Source organism: Salmo salar, chromosome 22 (assembly GCF_965601325.2).
Source record: "Salmo salar chromosome 22, fSalSal1, whole genome shotgun sequence".
NCBI lineage: Eukaryota > Metazoa > Chordata > Actinopteri > Salmoniformes > Salmonidae > Salmo > Salmo salar.
The window spans coordinates 59,390,776-59,412,432 of record NC_138312.1 but is presented as its reverse complement, the minus strand read 5'-3'; the positions used below and the strand labels follow the sequence as shown (position 1 = coordinate 59,412,432).

At 43.7% G+C, this 21,657-nt stretch overlaps 1 protein-coding gene across 1 annotated transcript in view; it reads left to right on the top strand.

Moving 5' to 3' along the window:
• rnf123 (ring finger protein 123) overlaps positions 1–21,657 on the top strand; it is a 274,648-nt gene that overhangs the window by 21,612 nt on the left and 231,379 nt on the right. Inside the window, exons 14-20 of the mRNA XM_014168342.3 lie at positions 253–326; positions 1,141–1,258; positions 1,753–1,843; positions 2,105–2,166; positions 2,476–2,547; positions 2,844–2,964; positions 7,405–7,506. Of these exons, the coding sequence (XP_014023817.1) occupies positions 253–326; positions 1,141–1,258; positions 1,753–1,843; positions 2,105–2,166; positions 2,476–2,547; positions 2,844–2,964; positions 7,405–7,506 (640 nt within the window). The remainder of the gene's footprint in view (positions 1–252; positions 327–1,140; positions 1,259–1,752; positions 1,844–2,104; positions 2,167–2,475; positions 2,548–2,843; positions 2,965–7,404; positions 7,507–21,657) is intronic.

Below are 21,657 nucleotides of genomic sequence, written 5' to 3'. Positions count from 1 at the left end.
TCCTGGGGATGGGTGGGTCCTGTGGGGGTGGGTCCTGTGGGGGTGGGTCCTGGGGGTGGGTGGGTCCTGTGGGGATGGGTGGGTCCTGGGGGTGGGTGGGTCTTGGTGGGGGTCCTGGGGTGTGGGTGGGTCCTGGGGTGTGGGTGGGTCCTGGGGGATGGGTGGGTCCTGGGGTGTGGGGGTGGGTATATTCAATGTACTGTAATTGTGACTGCATTTGACTTGTAATTTGTCTTCTATGACTTTCTCCAGATTCACTACCTACGTTTGACGACAGCTATTCTGCGCCATGAGAAGTCCAGGAAGTATCTGCTCAGCAACGTTCTATATCCTTTCATTGGTTAATGAAGTGCTTATTATGCTTCATAATTATTACACTAAGTGGTGATGTACTTGCGATCATGATTATGAGACATTGTAGTTGTCTCAACAATTTAAATGCTCTTTAGTTGCTCAGGATAAGATTCTGCCAAACGACACGTCCCCCAGGGCTCTGTCCTTGGACCCCTAAAACTTTCCCGTGTGAAATGTGTTTACAGTATATTTTGATTGTCTGTGTAGTCTTAAACTGTGTGATCTTGCACGCTGTGTTTCTTGGTATGTGTAGGATATTGTCGGGCGCGTGTTAGCGTGTTTGTCGGGCGCGTGTTAGCGTGTTTGTCGGGCGCGTGTTAGCGTGTTTGTCGGGCGCGTGTTAGCGTGTTTGTCGGGCGCGTGTTAGCGTGTTTGTCGGGCGCGTGTTAGCGTGTTTGTCGGGCGCGTGTTAGCGTGTTTGTCGGGCGCGTGTTAGCGTGTTTGTCGGGCGCGTGTTGTCTGGCGCGTGTTAACCTGTTTGTCGGGCGCGTGTTTGGGTGTTTGTCGGGCGCGTGTTAGCGTGTTTGTCGGGCGCGTGTTAGCGTGTTTGTCGGGCGCGTGTTAGCGTGTTTGTCGGGCGCGTGTTAGCGTGTTTGTTGGACGCGTGTTAGCGTGTTTGTCGGGCGCGTGTTAGCGTGTTTGTCGGGCGCGTGTTAGCGTGTTTGTCGGACGCGTGTTAGCGTGTTTGTCGGACGCGTGTTAGCGTGTTTGTCGGACGCGTGTTAGCGTGTTTGTCGGGCGCGTGTTTGGGTGTATATACTCTGTATTATCTTTAACTCTCAACACGTTTGATGTTTTGCGCTCAGTGGTGTTCTTCTACATTAAGACTCCTCTGAGGGTGAAGGAGGCGGGACTAGAGGAACTCATCCCTACCACCTGGTGGCCCACACGCTTCGACAAAGAGGTACAGCCTATCACGGCTCTCCTCTGAGAGGTGCAGCCTATCACAGCTCTGAAAAGGATGTCATGATTTGGCTACCATTTTTGTTGTTTCAGAAGCGCATAACATATCTAGCTACAAAAAAAGTGTTTGTTTGTCCCCATAGTTTGCCCCTAGTTTGTGCCCCTTTTGGTTTGTGCCCCTAGCACTACACAGCTGATTCAAATGATTAAAGATGGATGATGAGTTGGTTAAGTGAATCCGCTGTGTAGTGCTAGGGGCACAAACCAAAAGGTGAACCCCTTGGGGTCCTGAGGACCAAGTTAGGGAAACCCTCTGTTAGTGAAAGGGTTCCACTTGGAACTAAAAAAAAAATCTTTATTTTCCAGAGGGTTTTTTACCCAATGGGGACAACTGAAGAATCGTTTATGGTTCTAGGTAGCACTGTGTAGCAAAGTGATAACAGCAACTGTGGTTGTATGCAATACAGTACAATCTGTCCCCTCTCGTGTGACTAGGGAAAGGAGTCTAAAGATGAGAGTGCAGAGGAGAGGATGAGGCGCCGGGCCTACGAGAGAGGTTGTCAGAGGCTTAAGAAGAGGATCGAGGGTAAGTCATGTCCACTACAAAATCCCCCTGACGTTTGTCTGCCTGTCTACAGCCAGAAGGGGTTGGGTTCCTTTCTACGTTTTCTTCCTTGGGAGTTTTTTTTTTTCTTCTTCTTCCTTTCGTTATGCTTCTGTTCCTGCTTCTGCTTGCTCTTTGTGATCCAGGCCTGGTTCTGTGAAAGCACTCTGTGACAACTGCTGATGTCAAAAATGTTTCTTTTGATGCTCTGGCTCAGCTGTGCTGTCTCTTCTGTCCTGTCAGTGGTGGAGGAGTTGCAGGTTCAGATCCTGAAGTTGATGCTTAACAACAAGGACAAAGGAACGGTACGTTCCTTTTGGTTTCGACGTTCATTTTTGCCATTTTTTTAGCAAATGGTTTTTAACCCGACTGTACATACAGAAAATGTCAGCGTTGACACACTTTTTCGCTGGAGACGTACTGTCGAGGCCGTTTGCTTCACGAGGTGCTGAAAAGGAATAAATGTTAACTCATGTTCAGGATATCTGGGGGGAATGAAACTCACTGTTACTGCTGTTGTTTTCTGGTGTCCTCCGATTTTATAATGCAGTTCTACTTTCTGTTATAAAATGTTTCCAACTCTCACTGACCATCGCTGCTTCTGTCTCTCACAGGGTGAAGCATCGCGGTACATATTTCTGAATAAGTTCAGGAAGTTTCTACAGGAGAACGCCAGCAACAGAGGGGTAAGAGATGTGTTTCCTGTGTGTGTTACACGGATGCTGTGTGTCTTTCAGCACCCCACAGCGCTGTGTCCTCCAGAATACATGGGGTGTGTGTGTGTGTGTGTGTGTGTGTTTCAGCACCCCACAGCGCTGTGTCCTCCAGAACACATGGTGTGTGTGTGTGTGTGTGTGTGTGTGTGTGTGTGTGTGTGTGTGTGTGTGTGTGTGTGTTTCAGCACCCCACAGCGCTGTGTCCTCCAGAATACATGGTGTGTTTATTGTGTAACACTGTGTGTGTGTGTGTGTGTGTGTTTCAGCACCCCACAGCGCTGTGTCCTCCAGAATACATGGTGTGTTTCCTGCATCGTCTCATCACAGCCGTGAGGAGCTACTGGGACGAAGGGAAGATGAAGAACCCTGGCTGTGTCAGCAGCGACGGTGAGCGAGAGACACACACACACACACACACACCAGGATTTTTGTTAGGAAAATGTGGCGCCGGACATTTCACCAGCAGCATTTACATTTTACCGTACATTCAAAGAAATTGACCAGACCCATATGCATTGGGTGCGTAACCTGAATAGGGCTCTAACATCCACAGTGCTCAGAATGACAGAAATCTCATCGACGTTATGGTAATTCATATGAACAGGACATGCAACAGCATGCGTCCCTTCTTATCTAATTCAGACGTGCATTTGAAGATGTTAAAATACCTGTCCACATTTGACTTTTCCCCTTTTCTCCAACAAGACGAATAACAAACAGAAAAGTCACAAGCTTATTTCTATCTACTAACCCCCATAGTAGATGAAGTTTATCTATACTACTGGTCAGCTTGCTGTTCTCTGGGAGAAAGAAATGACCTATTCCAAACAAAATCGGCTACAGTTGTGGGACGATATATCCCAAATTCATATAACCAGTTTGCCTAGGCTACATCAACAAAAAAACAATTAGTCTGATGCAACAGATCAGAACGTTTGGCTTAAAATGTTGATAAACTATTATTTCATCACATCATAAGTGCAGCAATACGCACAAGGAATGGGTTTTTTTTGTTTTTTTTTACGTAATACAATTTGCGAAAAAACACTTGTCAAAAGCACACCGCACATGAGAGCTGTTTCATGAGATGGATGATAAATATTCATTAGAATTTTAGAAAGAGGGGAGATCTAAAGATGCATCAACTAGCATGGGCTGCTAATATGACTAGGATTATCAACAACTAGCATGGGTTGCTAATATGACTAGGATTATCAACAACTAGCATGGGTTGCTAATATGACTAGGATTATCATCAACTAGCATGGGATGCTAATATGACTAGGATTATCATCAACTAGCATGGGATGCTAATATGACTAGGATTATCATCAACTAGCATGGGCTGCTAATATGACTAGGATTATCATCAACTAGCATGGGTTGCTAATATGACTAGGATAATGCTTTTGCCTACAAGACAATGAAAGAAAACCACATATAATGTGTGAGAAATAGGCTACTGGTTTCAATGGCATATGGAAGTTTTTTAAATAATTGGCTTGGCCTATATTTGGCTAGGCAACTTTGAAGCAAGGTAAACTTGCCTCCATAATATGTAGTAAAACGTTCCGGTTTCAAACGATTTAAGTACATGTTTTCAAAATGCCTACTGCCTCTAGCTCATTGCAAAGTGGTGTGTGATGCGCTGAAGCCTGCCTACCGTTATATGCAATTTGAATGGGAAGTGCGCTTTAAATTGTAGCTCTTTTTAATCTTGGCTATCAAAACTGTTTTTAAAAGGCGATAATATGGTGAGCAAAAATGATTAATCATACCAGTTTTTAGTAAATCATTTTTAAAGGACATTTTTATATTTGAAGATTTGTGGCCTACATTTCAGAAAATATACCTAAAATGTGACATTGGCGTTGCCATCGTTGGCGTTGCCATCGTTGGCGTTGCCATCGTTGGCGTTGCCATCCGTTGGCGTTGCCATCCGTTGGCGTTGCCATCGTTGGCGTTGCCATCCATCGTTGGCGTTGCCATCCATCGTTGGCGTTGCCATCCATCGTTGGCGTTGCCATCCATCGTTGGCGTTGCCATCCATCGTTGGCGTTGCCATCGTTGGTGTTACTACTACTGGTTACACAATGTTATCATAATGGTAGAAATTATTTAAAGTCATTAAGCTTCCATATCAGTTGATTTAGAATGTGGAAAATATACCCACATACATTTTTTCTTTTTTTAATAAAATCAAAACGCCATGCCCAAATGCCACTGTAATTCAAGAACGACCCAACTTCAAACTTCGAGTGGGAATTCAACAGCCCAATGTCAAGTTACTTATATTATATCAACAGTGGGATAATACATGATTTGGAGGAGCATTCAAAGCCCTCAAAGCTGATCTTGGATCAGTGTCGAGGGGCAACTTCGCCCTTAAGGCTGAGCTAGAATACAATGTCAATTTACTTCTATTGAAGGGATACTTCGGGATTTTGGCAATTGAAACCCTTCATCTGACTCTGGGGAAGTAGATAAACTCGTGGATACCATATTCGTGTCATCGTGCAGTTTGAAGGAAGTTGTTAACTCGTGATAGCATGCTAGCTGTTACCATAAACTTCTAATCATTGCCCTAACGCTAGTTAGCATTGTCTTTCGAAACTACCTTTAACTTCATTCTCACTGGATGCAGATGAATAAAATATACATCCATGTGTTCATCTGACTCTGGGGAAATAGATAAATGGCTTCATTGCCAAAATCCCCAAATATCCCTTTAACCCTGCAGTGTGAGATTCAGAGTATTTGGAGGAGCTCTCAAACCCATCAGCGCATTAGATCAGTGTCTAGGGGCAATTTCACCCTACTCAGAGCACTGAGGTGCTTAAAGTATGTGAATTTGGCACTCTGAAATCCAAGTAGTAGAATAGAATACCTTGAAAATTCAGACATTTTCTCAAGTTTGTACTTGAAAAGTACTTGACTTAAAATGAGAGGAGAACAGATAATGATCAAATATGTTTATGAAAAATATTATGTTTTGGTCTTGCAAATTCATTTCTACCTAGTTTAATTTCCTCACGTGTTTTGAGCTGTGATTGCCAGGCGAGAGCTCACTCATTCCAGCCACACTGCCACTCAGCCAGGCAGGTACAGAACTGACTGATTAGGTGCTGCCAAATGTCACTTCGATAGCTAAAATGCCAGGCAAATCTAGATTCAATTCTGCCTTTTTTTCTACGTATGGAACATTTCTGGGATCTTTTATTTCAGCTCATGAAACATGGGTCCAACACTTTACATGTTGTGTTTTTATATTTTTGTTCAGTATAGATTACCCACTTTCATTTACCACTACATCTCACTGGACCCAACCAACCCACATTGTGTAAGGTAAAAAAAAAAGTCACTTTGACATTGCAAGCATGGGTGAATCGACCCTGAAGGGCGAAAGACACAACACTGAATCCTGCGCTGGCACCAGTTCTACGTTCAGATTTTTCTCTACAACAACCTCCAGAGCTTTTTTGCCAATCGCGTCATTCACAGGGTGCCCGCGATATTCCGATTTTATTAAGCGACAGCCTTGCTCCTACCGTTCACGTGCCGTTTTCCTCACACAGCCCACTCGCCCTTCTCCCGAGCGACACTAAAGCTGCCAGATGCTTTTTCGTAGCTATTAAGTGGTAGATGACTAAATGACCAATTAAAAATAGTAATTAAAATGGATTTGTGTAGTAATGTGAATAGGATATTTAAAAAATATATTTTTTATTTTTTTTTACCTTAATTTAACTAGGCAAGTCAGTTAAGAACAAATTCTTACTCACAATGACGGCCTACCCCGGCCAAAACCTAACCCGGGTGACGCTGGGCCAATTGTGTGCCGCCCTATGGGACTCCCAATGACGGCCTGTTGTGTTACAGCCTGGAATCGAACCAGGCTGTGGGACGCCATTAGCACTGAGATGCAGTGCCTTAGACCACTGCGCCACTCGGGAGGCCAAGTGGCGCAACGTGCGTTTTGCAAATTTTTTATTTTACCTTTATTTAACTTGGCAAGTCAGTTAAGAACAAATTGTTATTTACAATGACAGCCTAGGAACAGTGGGTTGCCTGCCTTGTTCAGGGGCAGAATGACCGATTTTTACTTTGTCAGCTCGGGGATTTGATCTTGCAACCATTCGGTTACTAGTCCAACGCTCTAACCACTAGGCTACCTGCCCCGCCCCCCCCCCCAGCAGGTATTAGGCATGTCCCAGAACTAATCACTATTCACATTTCAACATCCGTGCTGACTTACCACTCATGTATGTAGTAAATAAGTAGTGAAACAACGTATGATTGAATAGAACTTGTAAGGTAGTGATAAATAAAGTTCTTTTTTTCCCCCATGAGGTTGTGGTGATATACTGCCATCTGGTGTCGACTAGAAACAATTGCATTATATGAACTATTTACAAATTGATGGTCCGTGAAAATAAATATTAATTCTTAGAAAAAGTAATGGAAAGTCCTTGAATTTGACTTGCCACTGTCTGTACGAACACTGTCCAGTACAAACCGCTCTGCTCACTTTTCCCCTGTACCCATTATACTCTTAGCCATCTACGACATGAAAGGCCAAGGGTGTCTCGTCCTCTGGTATTAATAGGACATGGGAGATATTTCACAAAGGCTTTTCCTAAGCCGTGTGTCCTTTTATAAGTTTGTTTTTCCCCTCTCATCCTATTGCTCAGGGGGCTGTGTTTATAATTATCTTAATTACTTTACGGGTAATTGCCCACAATAGCCGCTGTCTTCATCTACCATCTCAATGGCAATGCTAATTCTCTTCGCTCTTCTTTCCTCTCTTCTCCTCCTCTCCTTCTCCAGAGGCCTATGTTCCGCCTCAGCTCTTCTACAATGGGAAGGTGGACTACTTTGACCTGCAGCGACTTGGAGGCCTTCTCTCTCATCTGAAGAAAACCCTCAAAGGTTTGAAACAACCGTCTTCTACTTTTCTTTTGATCGAGGGAAATATGTCCAAGAGAATGCTATTGACTGACAAGACTTCTGAAGCTAGCATGCTGAAAAGAGTTCTGAAGCTAGCATGCTGAAAAGAGTTCTGAAGCTAGCATGCTGAAAAGAGTTCTGAAGCTAGCGTTCTGAAAATAGCGTGGTTTTGATATAGAAATGTGTTAAGTTCACCCACTTTCAGGAATTATATCAGCTCAAGACAAGTTGTCAAATCCCTCTGACATAGCATTATACAGAGATGGCTTTGAGAGAATAGAGGCAAGTCTGAAATGTTCCCGATTCCCTATGAAATTCACTTGTTTTGGCCCGAGCCACATACAGTACTGCACTATTAGTGTTTTTTGAGGTCGTTTTGGGTTTGAATATATAAAATATAAAAAAATCATGGGTTATTGATTATTTATATTTACGTTAAATGCACTATGTATTATATGGGTTGAATGCTGTAACACAGAATAAAACGATTTAATAAAAGTCCCATAAAGGTAGTGACTGCCCATTACTGCTTATCAGGAAGTGCATAAAGGATGTTGTTCCCGCTGTGATTACATTTACACTAAACTTTACTCCTATCTATCTATCTATCTATCTATCTATCTATCTATCTATCTATCTATCTATCTATCTATCTATCTATCTATCTATCTATCTATCTATCTATCTATCTATCTATCTATCTATCTATCTATCTATCTATCTATCTATCTATCTATCTATCTATCTATCTATCTATCTATCTATCTATCTATCTATCTATCTATCTATCTATCTATCTATCTATCTATCTATCTATCTATCTATCTATCTATCTATCTATCTATCTATCTATCTATCTATCTATCTATCTATCTATCTATCTATCTATCTATCTATCTATCTATCTATCTATCTATCTATCTATCTATCTATCTATCTCAAGGCTCATCCTAGATAACAACTACTGCTGTACATACCTTTTCTATTCATATACTGTTTTAGAGTTGAAGAGTGGGCACCGGGTTACCGAGATTTAAAGCCCAAACCTAGTCCCTTTTCCCGGGTGTAAATAATTGCGAGAAACCGATTTTTAAATGATTTAAATTAACAGCATGACGTGACAGAACTGTTAAATGATATGCGATGTCTAAATTTGTCTTCTCTACGGCCTTCTCTCTGCTATTTGCATGATCAATCATCAACGCTCAGGTTGGGGACTTTGAGTGCAGTTCACAATGCATGTATCATCTCATCATAGTGTTCTCTTGTGACAGATAGGCCTACATTTTCTGCAGCATAGCCTATGCTATCACTCTCGATCGCATGTTCTCTCTTCTCTTCCTCGCTGTGTCTGCCCCACACCAGAGATCTGTATATAATGACGAGATGCTCATGTCTCTGCCATAAAAATGGGAGTTGTTGTCCCAAAGGAAGGAAGACAGGCAGCAAGCTTAGGTCCAAAATAAACCCATAGAAATGCATTGGTCTTGTTTTGTATAGGTTTTGGCGAGAGTGAAATCTCTCACCACTTGTATTTTGTACTTATTATGGATCCCCATTAGTTCCTGCCAAGGCAGCAGCTACTCTTCCTGGGGTTTATTATGGATCCCCATTTGATCCTGCCAAGGCAGCAGCTACTCTTCCTGGGGGTTTATTATGGATCCCCATTTGATCCTGCCAAGGCAGCAGCTACTCTTCCTGGGGGTTTATTATGGGTCCCCATTAGTTCCTGCCAAGGCAGCAGCTACTCTTCCTGGGGTTTATTATGGATCCCCATTTGATCCTGCCAAGGCAGCAGCTACTCTTCCTGTGGTTTATTATGGATCCCCGTTAGTTCCTGCCAAGGCAGCAGCTACCCTTCCTGGGGTTTATTATGGATCCCCATTAGTTCCTGTCAAGGCAGCAGCTACTCTTCCTGGGGTTTATTATGGACCCCCATTAGTTCCTGTCAAGGCAGCAGCTACTCTTCCTGGGGTTTATTATGGATCCCCATTAGTTCCTGCCAATGCAACAGCTACTCTTCCTGGGGTCCAAACACATTAAGGCACTTACATTACATATAAAACAAAAGATAAACACTACATCATAACATTATTACACCACTACATATCTACAATACAAAATGTTTAATACCACCATAAAACAATATTACTGTGTGTGTAGAGTGCATGTGCATGTCTGTTACTTTGTGTATCTTCACAGTCCCCGCTGTTCCATAAGGTGTATTTTTATCTGTTTTATGAATCTGATTCTACTGCTTGCATCAGTTACCTGATGTGGAATAGAGTTCCATGTAGTCATGGCTCTATGTAGTATTGTGCACCTCGCGTAGTCTGTTCTGGACTTGGGGACTGTGAAGAGACCTCTGGTGGCATGTCTTGTATGGTATGCATGGGGTGTCTGAGCTGTGTGCTAGTAGTTTAAACAGACAGCTTGGTGCATTCAACATGTCAATACCTCTCACAAATACAAGAAGTGATGAAGTCAATCCACTTTGAGCCAGGAGAGGTTGACATGCATATTGTTAATGTTAGCTCTCCATGTACATTTAAATGCCAGGCGTGCTGCCCCGTTCTGGGCCAATTGTAATTTTCCTAAGTCCTATTTTGTGGCACCTGACCACACGACTGAACAGTAGTCCAGGTGTGACAAAACTAGGGCCTGTAGGACCTGCCTTGTTGACAATGCTGTTAGAGCAGTCAGAGCAGTGCTTTAGTATGGACAGTTTACAATCCATGGTTACTCCAAGCAGTTTACTCACCTCAACTTACTCATTTTCCACGTTATTTATTTGAGGTTTAGCGTTTAGTAAATGATTTGTTGCAAATACCATGCTTTTAGTTTAAAAATATTTAGGACTAACTTATTCTTGCCACCCATTCTGAATCTAACTTCAGATCTTTGTTAAGAGTTGCTGTCATTTCAGTTGCTGTAGTAGCTAACATGTATAGTGTTGAGTCATCCGCATACATAGACACTCTGGCTTTACTCAAAGCCAGTGGCATGTCATTAGTAAAGATTGAAAAAGTAATGGGCCGAGACAGCTGCCCTGGGGAATTCCTGATTCTACGTGGATTATGTTGGAGAGGCTTCCATTAAAGAACATGCTATGTGTTCTGTAAGACAGGTAACTCTTTATCCACAATATAGCAGGGGATGTTTTTTATTTATTTTTATTTTATTTCACCTTTTATTTAACCAGGTAGGCCAGTTGATAACAAGTTCTCATTTACAACTGCGACCTGGCCAAGATAAAGCAAAGCAGTGTGACACAAACAACAACACAGTTACACATAAACAAACGTACAGTCAATAACACAATATAAAAATCTATGTAAGTGTAGAGGAGTAGGGAGGTAGGCAATAAATAGGCCATAGTGGTGAAATAATTACAATTTAGCATTAACACTGGAGTGATGGATGTGCAGATGATGATGTGCAAGTAGAGATACTGGGGTGCAAAAGAGCAAGAAGATAAATAACTATGGGGATAAGGTAGTTGGGTGTGCTTTTTACAGATTGGCTGTGTTCAGTGATCAGTAAGCTGCTCTGACAGCTGATGCTTAAAGTTAGAGAGGGAGATATGACTCCAGCTTCAGTGATTTTTGCAATTCATTCAAGTCATTGGCAGCAGAGAACTGGAAGGGAAGGCGGCCAAAGGAGGTGTTGGCTTTGTGGATGACCAGTGAAACATACCTGCTGGAGCGTGTGCTACAGGTGGGTGTTGCTATGGTGGCCAGTGACCAGGCGGGGCTTTACTTAGCAAAGACTTATAGATGACCTGGAGCCAGTGGGTTTGGCGACGAATATGAAGCGAGGGCCAGCCAACGAGAGCATACAGGTCGCAGTGGTGGGTAGTATATCTGTGCTTTGGTGACAAAACAGATGGCACTGTGATAGACTACATCCAGTTTGCAGAGTAGAGTGTTGGAGGTTATTTTGTAAATGACATCGCCAAAGTCAAGGATCGGTACAATAGTCCGTTTTACGAGGGTATGTTTGGCAACATGAGTGAAAGATCCTTTGTTGCGAAATAGGAAGCCAATTCTAGATTTAATTTTGGATTGGAGATGCTTAATGTGAGTCTGGAAGGAGAGTTTACAGTCTAACCAGACACCTAGGTATTTGTAGTTGTCCACATATTCTAGGTCAGAACTGTCCAGGGTAGTGATGCTAGTCGGGTGGGCGGGTGCGGGCAGCAATCGGTTACAGAGCATGCATTTAGTTTCACTAGCATTTAAGAGCAGTTGGAGGCCACGGAAGGAGTGTTGTATGGCATTGAAGCTTGTCTGGAGGTTGGCTAACACAGTGTCCAAAGAAGGGCCAGATGTATACAGAATGGTGTCGTCTACGTGGAGGTGGATCAGAGAATCACCTGCAGCAAGAGCGACATTGATGTAAACAGAGAAAAGAGTCGGCCCAAGAATTGAACCCTGTGGCACCCCCATAGAGACAGCCAGAGGTCTGGACAACAGGCCCCTCAGAGTTCAGTGTGTCAAATCGATCTGAGAAGTAGTTGGTGAACCATTCGAGGCAGTCATTTGAGAAACCAATGTTGTTGAGTCTGCCGATAAGAATGTGGTGATTGACAGAGTCGAAAGCCTTGGCCAGGTCGATGAATACAGCTGCACAGTATTGTCTCTTATCGATGGCGGTTATGATATTGTTTAGGACCTTGAGCGTGACTGAGGTGCACCCATGACCAGCTTGGAAACCAGATTGCGTAGTGGAGAAGGTACAGTGGGATTCAAAATGGTCGGTTATCTGTTTGTTAACTTGGCTTTCGAAGATTTTAGAAAGGCAGGGCAGGATGGATATAGGTTTAAAACAGTTTGGGTTTAGAGTGTCTCCCCCTTTGAAGAGGGGGATGACCGCGGGAGCTTTCCAATCTTTGGGGATCTCAGACGACACGAAAGAGAGGTTGAACAGGCTTGTAATAGGGGTTGCAACAATTTTGGCGGATCATTTTAGAAAGAGAGGGTCCAGATTGTGTAGCCCAGCAGATTTGTAGGATCCATATTTTGCAGAACATCAGCCTATCTGGATTTGGGTGAAGGAGAAGCATGGGGGGGTTTGGGCAAGTTGCTGCAGGGTGTGCAGAGCTGTTGGTAGGGGTAACCAGGTGGAAAGCATAGCCAGCCGTAGAAAAATGCTTATTGAAATGATCGACTATCGTAGATTTATTGGTGGTGACAGTGACAGTGTTTCCTAGCCTCAGTGCAGTGGGCAGCTGGGAGGATGTGCTCGTATTCTCCATGGACTTTACAGTGTCCCAAAACATTTTGAATGTGAAGCCATAACACGCACATTTTTCCATCAGCCATCAGCACTATGATCAATAATGTTATAAGCTCATTGAAGTCTTAACAAAACAGCCCCCACAATTTAATTTTTTTTATATTTCTCTCAGCCATTCATCAGTCAGTTTTGTAAGTGCTGTGCTTGTTGAATGCCCTTCCCTTTAAGTGTGCTGAGTCTGTTGTCAGTTTGTTTATTGTAAAATAGCTTTCACCACTTCCACTCTTCCCACACAGACCGGACAAGTAGGCGCGCAATGTACACTGCTCAAAAAAATACTTAAACAACACAATGTAACTCCAAGTCAATCACACTTCTGTGAAATCAAACTGTCCACATAGGAAGCAACACTGATTGACAATACATTTCACATGCTGTTGTGCAAATGGAATAGACAACAGGTGGAAATTATAGGCAATTAGCAAGACACCCCCAATAAAGGAGTGGTTCTGCAGGTGGGGACCACAGACCACTTCTCAGTTCCTATGCTTCCTGGCTGATGTTTTGGTCACTTTTGAATGCTGGCGGTGCTTTCACTCTAGTGGTAGCATGAGACGGAGTCTACAACCCACACAAGTGGCTCAGGTAGTGCAGCTCATCCAGGATGGCACATCAATGCGAACTGTGGCAAGAAGGTTTGCTGTGTCTGTCAGCGTAGTGTCCAGAGCATGGAGGCGCTACCAGGAGACAGGCCAGTACATCAGGAGACGTGGAGGAGGTTGTAGGAGGGCAACAACCCAGCAGCAGGACCGCTACCTCCGCCTTTGTGCAAGGAGGAGCAGGAGAAGCACTGCCAGAGCCCTGCAAAATGACCTCCAGCAGGTCACAAATGTGCATGTGTCTGCTCAAACGGTCAGAAACAGACTCCATGAGGGTGGTATGAGGGCCCGACGTCCACAGGGGGGGGTTGTGCTTACAGCCCAACACCGTGCAGGACGTTTGGCATTTGCCAGAGAACACCAAGATTGGCAAATTCGCCACTGGCGCCCTGTGCTCTTCACAGATGAAAGCAGGTTCACACTGAGCACATGTGACAGACGTGACAGAGTCTGGAGACGCCGTGGAGAACGTTCTGCTGCCTGCAACATCCTCCAGCATGACCGGTTTGGCGGTGGGTCAGTCATGGTGTGGGGTGGCATTTCTTTGGGGGGCCGCACAGCCCTCCATGTGCTCGCCAGAGGTAGCCTGACTGCCATTAGGTACCGAGATGAGATCCTCAGACCCCTTGTGAGACCATATGCTGGTGCGGTTGGCCCTGGGTTCCTCCTAATGCAAGTCAATGCTAGACCTCATGTGGCTGGAGTGTGTCAGCAGTTCCTGCAAGAGGAAGGCATTGATGCTATGGACTGGCCCGCCCGTTCCCCAGACCTTAATCCAATTGAGCACATCTGGGACATCATGTCTCGCTCCATCCACCAACGCCATGTTGCACCACAGACTGTCCAGGAGTTGGCGGATGCTTTAGTCCAGGTCTGGGAGGAGATCCCTCAGGAGACCATCCGCCACCTCATCAGGAGCATGCCCAGGCGTTGTAGGGAGGTCATACAGGCACGTGGAGGCCACACACACTACTGAGCCTCATTTTGACTTGTTTTAAGGACATTACATCAAAGTTGGATCAGCCTGTAGTGTGGTTTTCCACTTTAATTTTGAGTGTGACTCCAAATCCAGACCTCCATCGGTTGATAAATTGGATTTCCATTGATTATTTTTGTGTGATTTTGTTGTCAGCACATTCAACTGTGTAAAGAAAAAAGTATTTAATAAGATTATTTCTTTCATTCAGATCTAGGATGTGTTGTTTTAGTGTTCCCTTTATTTTTTTGCGCAGTATATAATGATCATTGTAGTTTGTTTAGGGCAGGAAATGTGCTAATTTTGACGAATATTGGCCTGTTGGAAACTATAACGCCCTACTATATCTCACAGTTCGGGGTTGATTTGATTTATCTCAGGAGACACTTCGCGGTGCGCTTACAGAACATTGGTCAATTCAATACAAAATAACATTTTGGTTAATCACTTAGCACTATATTGCGCCCCACAGTGGACACGTCGTATTACCCATAAAACCTAGCAATCACAGAAATGGTTCCAATCTTTTTTTTTAACCTTAATTTATTTTAGAACCATTTCAAACAAGATCTGTGTGAAATCGAGGCTTTCTCTGGCGTGACGTTTTGATAACCGTTTAAATCTCTCTCAGACAAGGTGACTTTTATCAACACAGTGGTTTCTCCTTTAAAAGTTGCGGCATACCTTGCGGGCTGCTGCAGCATTCTGTGGCACGTTATTTAATTGTCAGCCATTTTTTCTATTAATGCAAGTTAGTGCTAGTTTGACCACCAGAGGGCATCTTTGAGAAGCATTTGATAGTCTTCCATATTGGCAATTCCAGAGAATTTAAAACCCTTTCTATAATAACATTCTATTTGGGATTGATTTTAAGAAATTTGGCTTAATTAATTTGATTAATGTTATGGTGTTTCTTTTCTGAGAAAAACGAAACCCTCAGGGTTTTTCGTTTGGATGGAATGGAAAATATGGCGCAGTACAACGTGACGGTCGGGAGTAGGCTACAGCTTTGGAGGATTCTAAGTTGTTTGCCTTCATTAGACAACTTTGTTCCAATATTTCTGTAAATCAGTGATATTTATTCTCATAGTTATTTCTTATGGATCCGTAACTAAATCAACATCTGCATTTGAAAGAGAATTTTTGTCATTATTTTATTAACGAAAGTGTAAAGATGATGAAAAAATACAGTACTGTACTACATGCTTTTACATTTGGATAATAAAGCATTTTGAAGTTATAAGCCACCTTCATTTGTTTATTAGGCTACTGTGCAGTGTGACAAGTAAACATAGCCTACAGTACATACTGTAGTAAACATGGGAAAGTGCTTAATTCCTTACATAAGGGAGAGCAGGCCATGTCCAGACTTTCTCTGTGACCTCAAGTACTCATTAACTCTGTCTTTAATGCTTTTTCGTGTTGCATCAGTCATGGAAAGAAACTTCTGAGAAATATACTCCAATTAAGCCCTCTTGTTTGTAAATATCTGTTGGTGTGCAATACTTGCATAACAAGTTAGCTATATTTTCAGCACCAGTCACTGCCAGTTGTTTTTTAAATGTAACTTTTATTTCACTAGGCAAGTCGGGTAAGAACAAATTCTTATTTGCAATGACGGCCTACCCCAGCCAAACCCGGATGTCACTGGGCCAATTGTGCGCCGCCCTATGGCACCCCGAATCACGGTCGGATGTGATATAGCCTGTATTCGAACCGGGACTGTAGTAATGCCTCTTGCACTGAGACGCAGTGCCTTAGACCGCTACGCCACTCGGGAGCCATGAACAATAGATCTATGTCCCAGGTTAGTGATCATAGTTACTATGGTGATCTGTGTCCCAGGTTAGTGATCATAGTTACTATGGTGATCTGTGTCCCAGGTTAGTAATCATAGTTACTATGGTGATGGAAGAATATGTGTGGTCACACATCAACTTGTAGTGGGACCATTGGAGACTTGGGATCCTTGCTCTCAAAGTCCTGCTTGAATGTCTGCGTCTAGGGCAGAAGGTAGCCTAGCGGGTAAAAGTGTTGGGCAGGTAACCACGGGCAGGTAACATGACAGTAATTCTACCTACAAAACAAACATCAATAACATGACGAGAGTAATTCTACCTCAAAAATAAATGTGTGAATACCAATACATTTTAAAACCTTCATAGCAGGTAGGACTAAATAAGACGACATAACCTTGTTTACTAGCTAAACAAAAGATCTGCTGTCCAGAGGGTACCAGCTAACAGATCAATGTCTCCCTGCAGTAAAGTTAACCTCTCAAAACGCCAGACCAAAATAATACAGCTAGCTAGGGTAGCTACAAGGACAATATTGGGCTACTTGAAGGAGGCTACCCACCCTCCACAGACACAAACATACATTATCAAGAACGCCTAGCTTCGCCAAGTTAGCTAGCTATTTAACTAGAACGCTGGACTTGTTTTTATAAATTGTATAAATTAAATCATGCATTTAAAATGGCTACATTAGGCAGTATCGTCCAGATCATTATGGGCCCTGGTGAGTGACGTGAATCTTGAGACAAGCATTTATAGTTCTGTATGATAGCCAGTTTAGCAGCTAATTAGCGTTACATTTTTGGGAGGTAAATACAGGCAACTATATTGACAAAAGTCACCTTGTCAGAGAGAGATTTACACTGTTATCAAAGCGTCACGCCAGGTTACACGAAACACATCCCTTATTTGAAGTGTTTCAAAAATCCACATGAATGGTGGAAAAAAACGATTTGGAACCTTTTCCTTGTGTGACTGCTAGGTTTTATGGGTATTATGACTCATACTGTGGTACTCTATAGGGAATAGTGTGCTGCCTATGAGAAGCACTAGAGGGAGTTGTACTCTTTGTCCTTCCCTACCACAAACTGCCTGTTTCCAGCTCTATAGAGCAGTCTAACAGTGACTTTTACTGCTTCAATCTGAGGCCTTGTGTAAAGCTTGATTTAAAAAAGAAAATAATCTGTGAACTGTAAGTACAATGGACATTAAAGTGCTCTTATTTTAGTGCTTGTCGGAAGCCTTGTGGATACACAGGAAATGGTTGTTGTGTTCATCTCTGACAAGTTTATACGAGGATATTGATTTTTATGAAGGTAGTATTTAGGCTGCGTGTTGTGGTGAAACGCAGTCCCTGTCTTAGTGCCTTGATTGCCAAGGAGTAGAGTGGAATATCTTGTACTCCCCTTTAATGAAATGAGCTGAGCTTTAAATCTTGTCTGTTTTTATTTTTTATTTTTCCAATATGTTTATTCTTCCAGGAGAACTTCCCGGCTGCATTGATTTTGTGTTGTGAGGAAACGGAGCTGGCTGGGTTTCCAGGGTTCCATGGCCGTTGATTTAGAGGGAACATGTGGTGGGGTCTGTAGACAGGTGTGTGTGTGTGTGTGTGTGTGGCGGGGGTCTGTAGTGGAGGGGGCGTGTGTGTAAACGCCTACTCCTACTGTTGCATGTGTTTATAGACTCTTTACTGGGTATGTAACTAAGGCCTCATACTTCAGAAACACTGCTACTTCTCTTTCGCTGAGTGAAATCCTGCTCCCCTCAGTATTTACTCTACCTACCTGTCTCCTACCACTCAACCCCAGCTGTAACTAGTCTGATTGAGCTTATCAACCAGCTAATTATTAAAATGAATTGTGCTAGATTAGGGTTGGATTCAAGTTACAGGATGTTAGCTCTCCAGGAACAGGGTTGGATTCATGTTACAGGACGTTAGCTCTCTAGGAACAAGGTTGGATTCAAGTTACAGGACGTTAGCTCTCCAGGAATAGGGTTAAAGTGAAGTTACAGGATGTTAGCGCTCCAGGAACAGGGTAGAAGTGAAGTTACAGGACGTTAGCGCTCCAGGAACAGGGTAGGAATGAAGTTACAGGACGTTAACTCTCCAGGAATAGGTTTAAAGTGAAGTTACAGGACGTTAGCGCTCCAGGAACAGGGTAGGAATGAAGTTACAGGACGTTAGCGCTCCAGGAACAGGGTAGTAATGAAGTTACAGGACGTTAGCGCTCCAGGAACAGGGTAGGGGTGAAGTTACAGGACGTTAGCGCTCCAGAAACAGGGTAGGGGTGAAGTTACAGGACGTTAGCGCTCCAGAAACATGGTAGGGATGAAGTTACAGGACGTTAACTCTCCAGGAACAGGGTTAAAGTGAAGTTACAGGGCGTTAGCGATCCAGGAACAGGGTAGGAAGGAAGTTACAGGACGTTAGCGCTCCAGGAACAGGGTAGGACTGAAGTTACATTAACTCTCCAGGAACATTGTTGGAGTGAAGTTACAGGACGTTAACGCTCCAGGAACAGGGTTGGAGTGAAGTTACAGGACGTTAACGCTCCAGGAACAGGGTTGGAGTGAAGTTACAGGACGTTAACGCTCCAGGAACAGGGTTGGAGTGAAGTTACAGGACGTTAACGCTCCAGGAACAGGGTTGGAGTGAAGTTACAGGACGTTAACGCTCCAGGAACAGGGTTGGAGTGAAGTTACAGGACGTTAGCGCTCCAGGAATAGGGTTAAAGTGAAGTTACAGGACGTTAGCGCTCCAGGAACAGGGTAAGGGGGCCCTGCTCTAGGGAGTAGAGATGAACATTAGTGCTCTAGCTACAGTATATCTGGTACAATGCATAACATTTCCTGTGAGATCAAGGTAAGAGTTACCTTTATGTTTTAATTGCACACGGCCCTTGTCAAATAAACTTACGAAACAACTACCAAATCATCCCCATTTGTATTCATTTGGATGGTGGTTTCTGGTTGTTATCGTAGTTTGGTGAATAAAGCATGTAACATTCATCTACCTGAGACTGTTTTCGATGTGTGTGTGTTTTATTTTTGCATAAAATGTTTCTACAATTACCCCCTTTTTCTCCCCAATTTTTCGATCTTGTCTCATCGCTGCAACTCCCCGACGGGCTCGGGAGAGGTGATGGTGGAGTCATGCGTCCTCTGAAACATGACCCGCCTAATCGCGCTCCGAAACACCTGCCAGCTTAACCCAGAAGGCCAGCCGCACCAATGTGTCGGAGGAAAACACAGTTCAACTGGCGACTGGGGTCAGCCCGCAGGCACCCGGCCCTCCACAAGGAGTCGCTATAGTGCGATTAGCCAACTAAAGCCTCACCGGCCCAAACCCTCCCGGACGACGCTCAGCCAATTGTGCGCCGTCCTACGGGACTCCCAGCCACGGCCGGGTTGTGGCACAGCCCGGCAATAAACCCGGTCTGTAGTAACCCGTCTATCACTGTGTGAGTGTGTTTTCCATCTCTATCGGGATCAGAATTGGAAAAAAAAGGGGAAACGGTGAAACATTTATACTGTAGCTCCCATTTGTTGAATCAGTGTCGTATTGAGTCTTTTTGATGACGTTGGAGAATAACAGATGTTTGAACTGTCTGCCTTGAACCTCTTTCATCATAGAGTTCAAACACTACACTACCCATCTGGCTTCAGGTGTAATGCTATGGCCTGAGTTACGTCTCAAATCACATCCTATTCCCTATATAGTGTACGTTTTAATATTAGTGCACTAGGCTATATAGGGAATAGGGTGCCATTTGGGATGTAGTCCTTGTGTTTTGCTGTGTGTAACAGCAGCTGGTTACATCACCCCGCCCTACTGCTTCCAACATCGTCCTAATGTTTCCCAGCAGCCTCCCATCCAGGCTAAGCGGTCATTCAAATGGGATACGGTGGAAAGGGAGAGAGAATTGGAAGCGGCGTTTGGGACAGGAAGGACAGGACAAGATTGCATGTATACAGGAAAGGGCAGTAGTGAATACAAATCTACGGTGATTCATATAGATGGATACTGAACAAAAATATAATTCTACCATGCAGCAATCACTAAAAGTGATGTAAAAAAAAATGTGTGCACAAAATGTGAGAGAAACAAGCTTTTTGTGTTTATGGAAAATATCGGGGATTGTTTTTTTTTTTCAGCTCATGAAATATGGGACCAACCCTTTACATGTTGCAATTTATATTTTTGTTTAGTGTAACATAAGGTCCAGTTGAGCTGACCAGGAGATGGTGGTGGTAGTGAATAACATGAGGTCCAGTTGAGCTGACCAGGAGATGGTGGTGGTGGTGAATAACATGAGGTCCAGTTGAGCTGACCAGGAGATGGTGGTGGTGGTGGTGAATAACATGAGGTCCAGTTGAGCTGACCAGGAGATGGTGGTGGTGGTGAATAACATGAGGTCCAGTTGAGCTGACCAGGAGATGGTGGTGGTGGTGAATAACATGAGGTCCAGTTGAGCTGACCAGGAGATGGTGGTGGTGGTGGTGAATAACATGAGGTCCAGTTGAGCTGACCAGGAGATGGTGGTGGTGGTGGTGAATAACATGAGGTCCAGTTGAGCTGACCAGGAGATGGTGGTGGTGGTGGTGAATAACATGAGGTCCAGTTGAGCTGACCAGGAGATGGTGGTGGTGGTGAATAACATGAGGTCCAGTTGAGCTGACCAGGAGATGGTGGTGGTGGTGGTGAATAACATGAGGTCCAGTTGAGCTGACCAGGAGATGGTGGTGGTGGTGGTGAATAACATGAGGTCCAGTTGAGCTGACCAGGAGATGGTGGTGGTGGTGAATATCATGAGGTCCAGTTGAGCTGACCAGGAGATGGTGGTGGTGGTGAATAACATGAGGTCCAGTTGAGCTGACCAGGAGATGGTGGTGGTGGTGAATAACATGAGGTCCAGTTGAGCTGACCAGGAGATGGTGGTGGTGGTGAATAACATGAGGTCCAGTTGAGCTGACCAGGAGATGGTGGTTCCCCTCTATATATCTCCTCTCTTTAATGTAGTTTGACATTACATCTACACTGAACAAAAATATGAACACAACATGTAAAGTGTTGGTCCCATGTTTCATGACTGAAAATAAAAGATCCCAGAAATGCGCAACATTTTTCTAAATGTTTTTTTTCTATCATGTTTTGAACAAATTTGTTAAAATGCTCACAAATAGGGATTTAATCTTTTGCCAAGATAATCCATCTACCTGACAGGCGTGGCATATCAAGAAGCGGATTAAACAGCATGATCATTGTACAGGTGCAACTTGTGCTGTGGACAATAAAAGGCCACTCTCTAAAATGTGCAGATTTGTCACACAACACAATGTTACAGATGTCTCAAGTTTTGAGGGAGCGTGCAATTGGCATGCTGAATGCAGGAATGTCCACCAGAGCATTGAATGTTCATTTCTCTACCATAACCCACCTCGAATGTCATTTTTAAGAATTTGG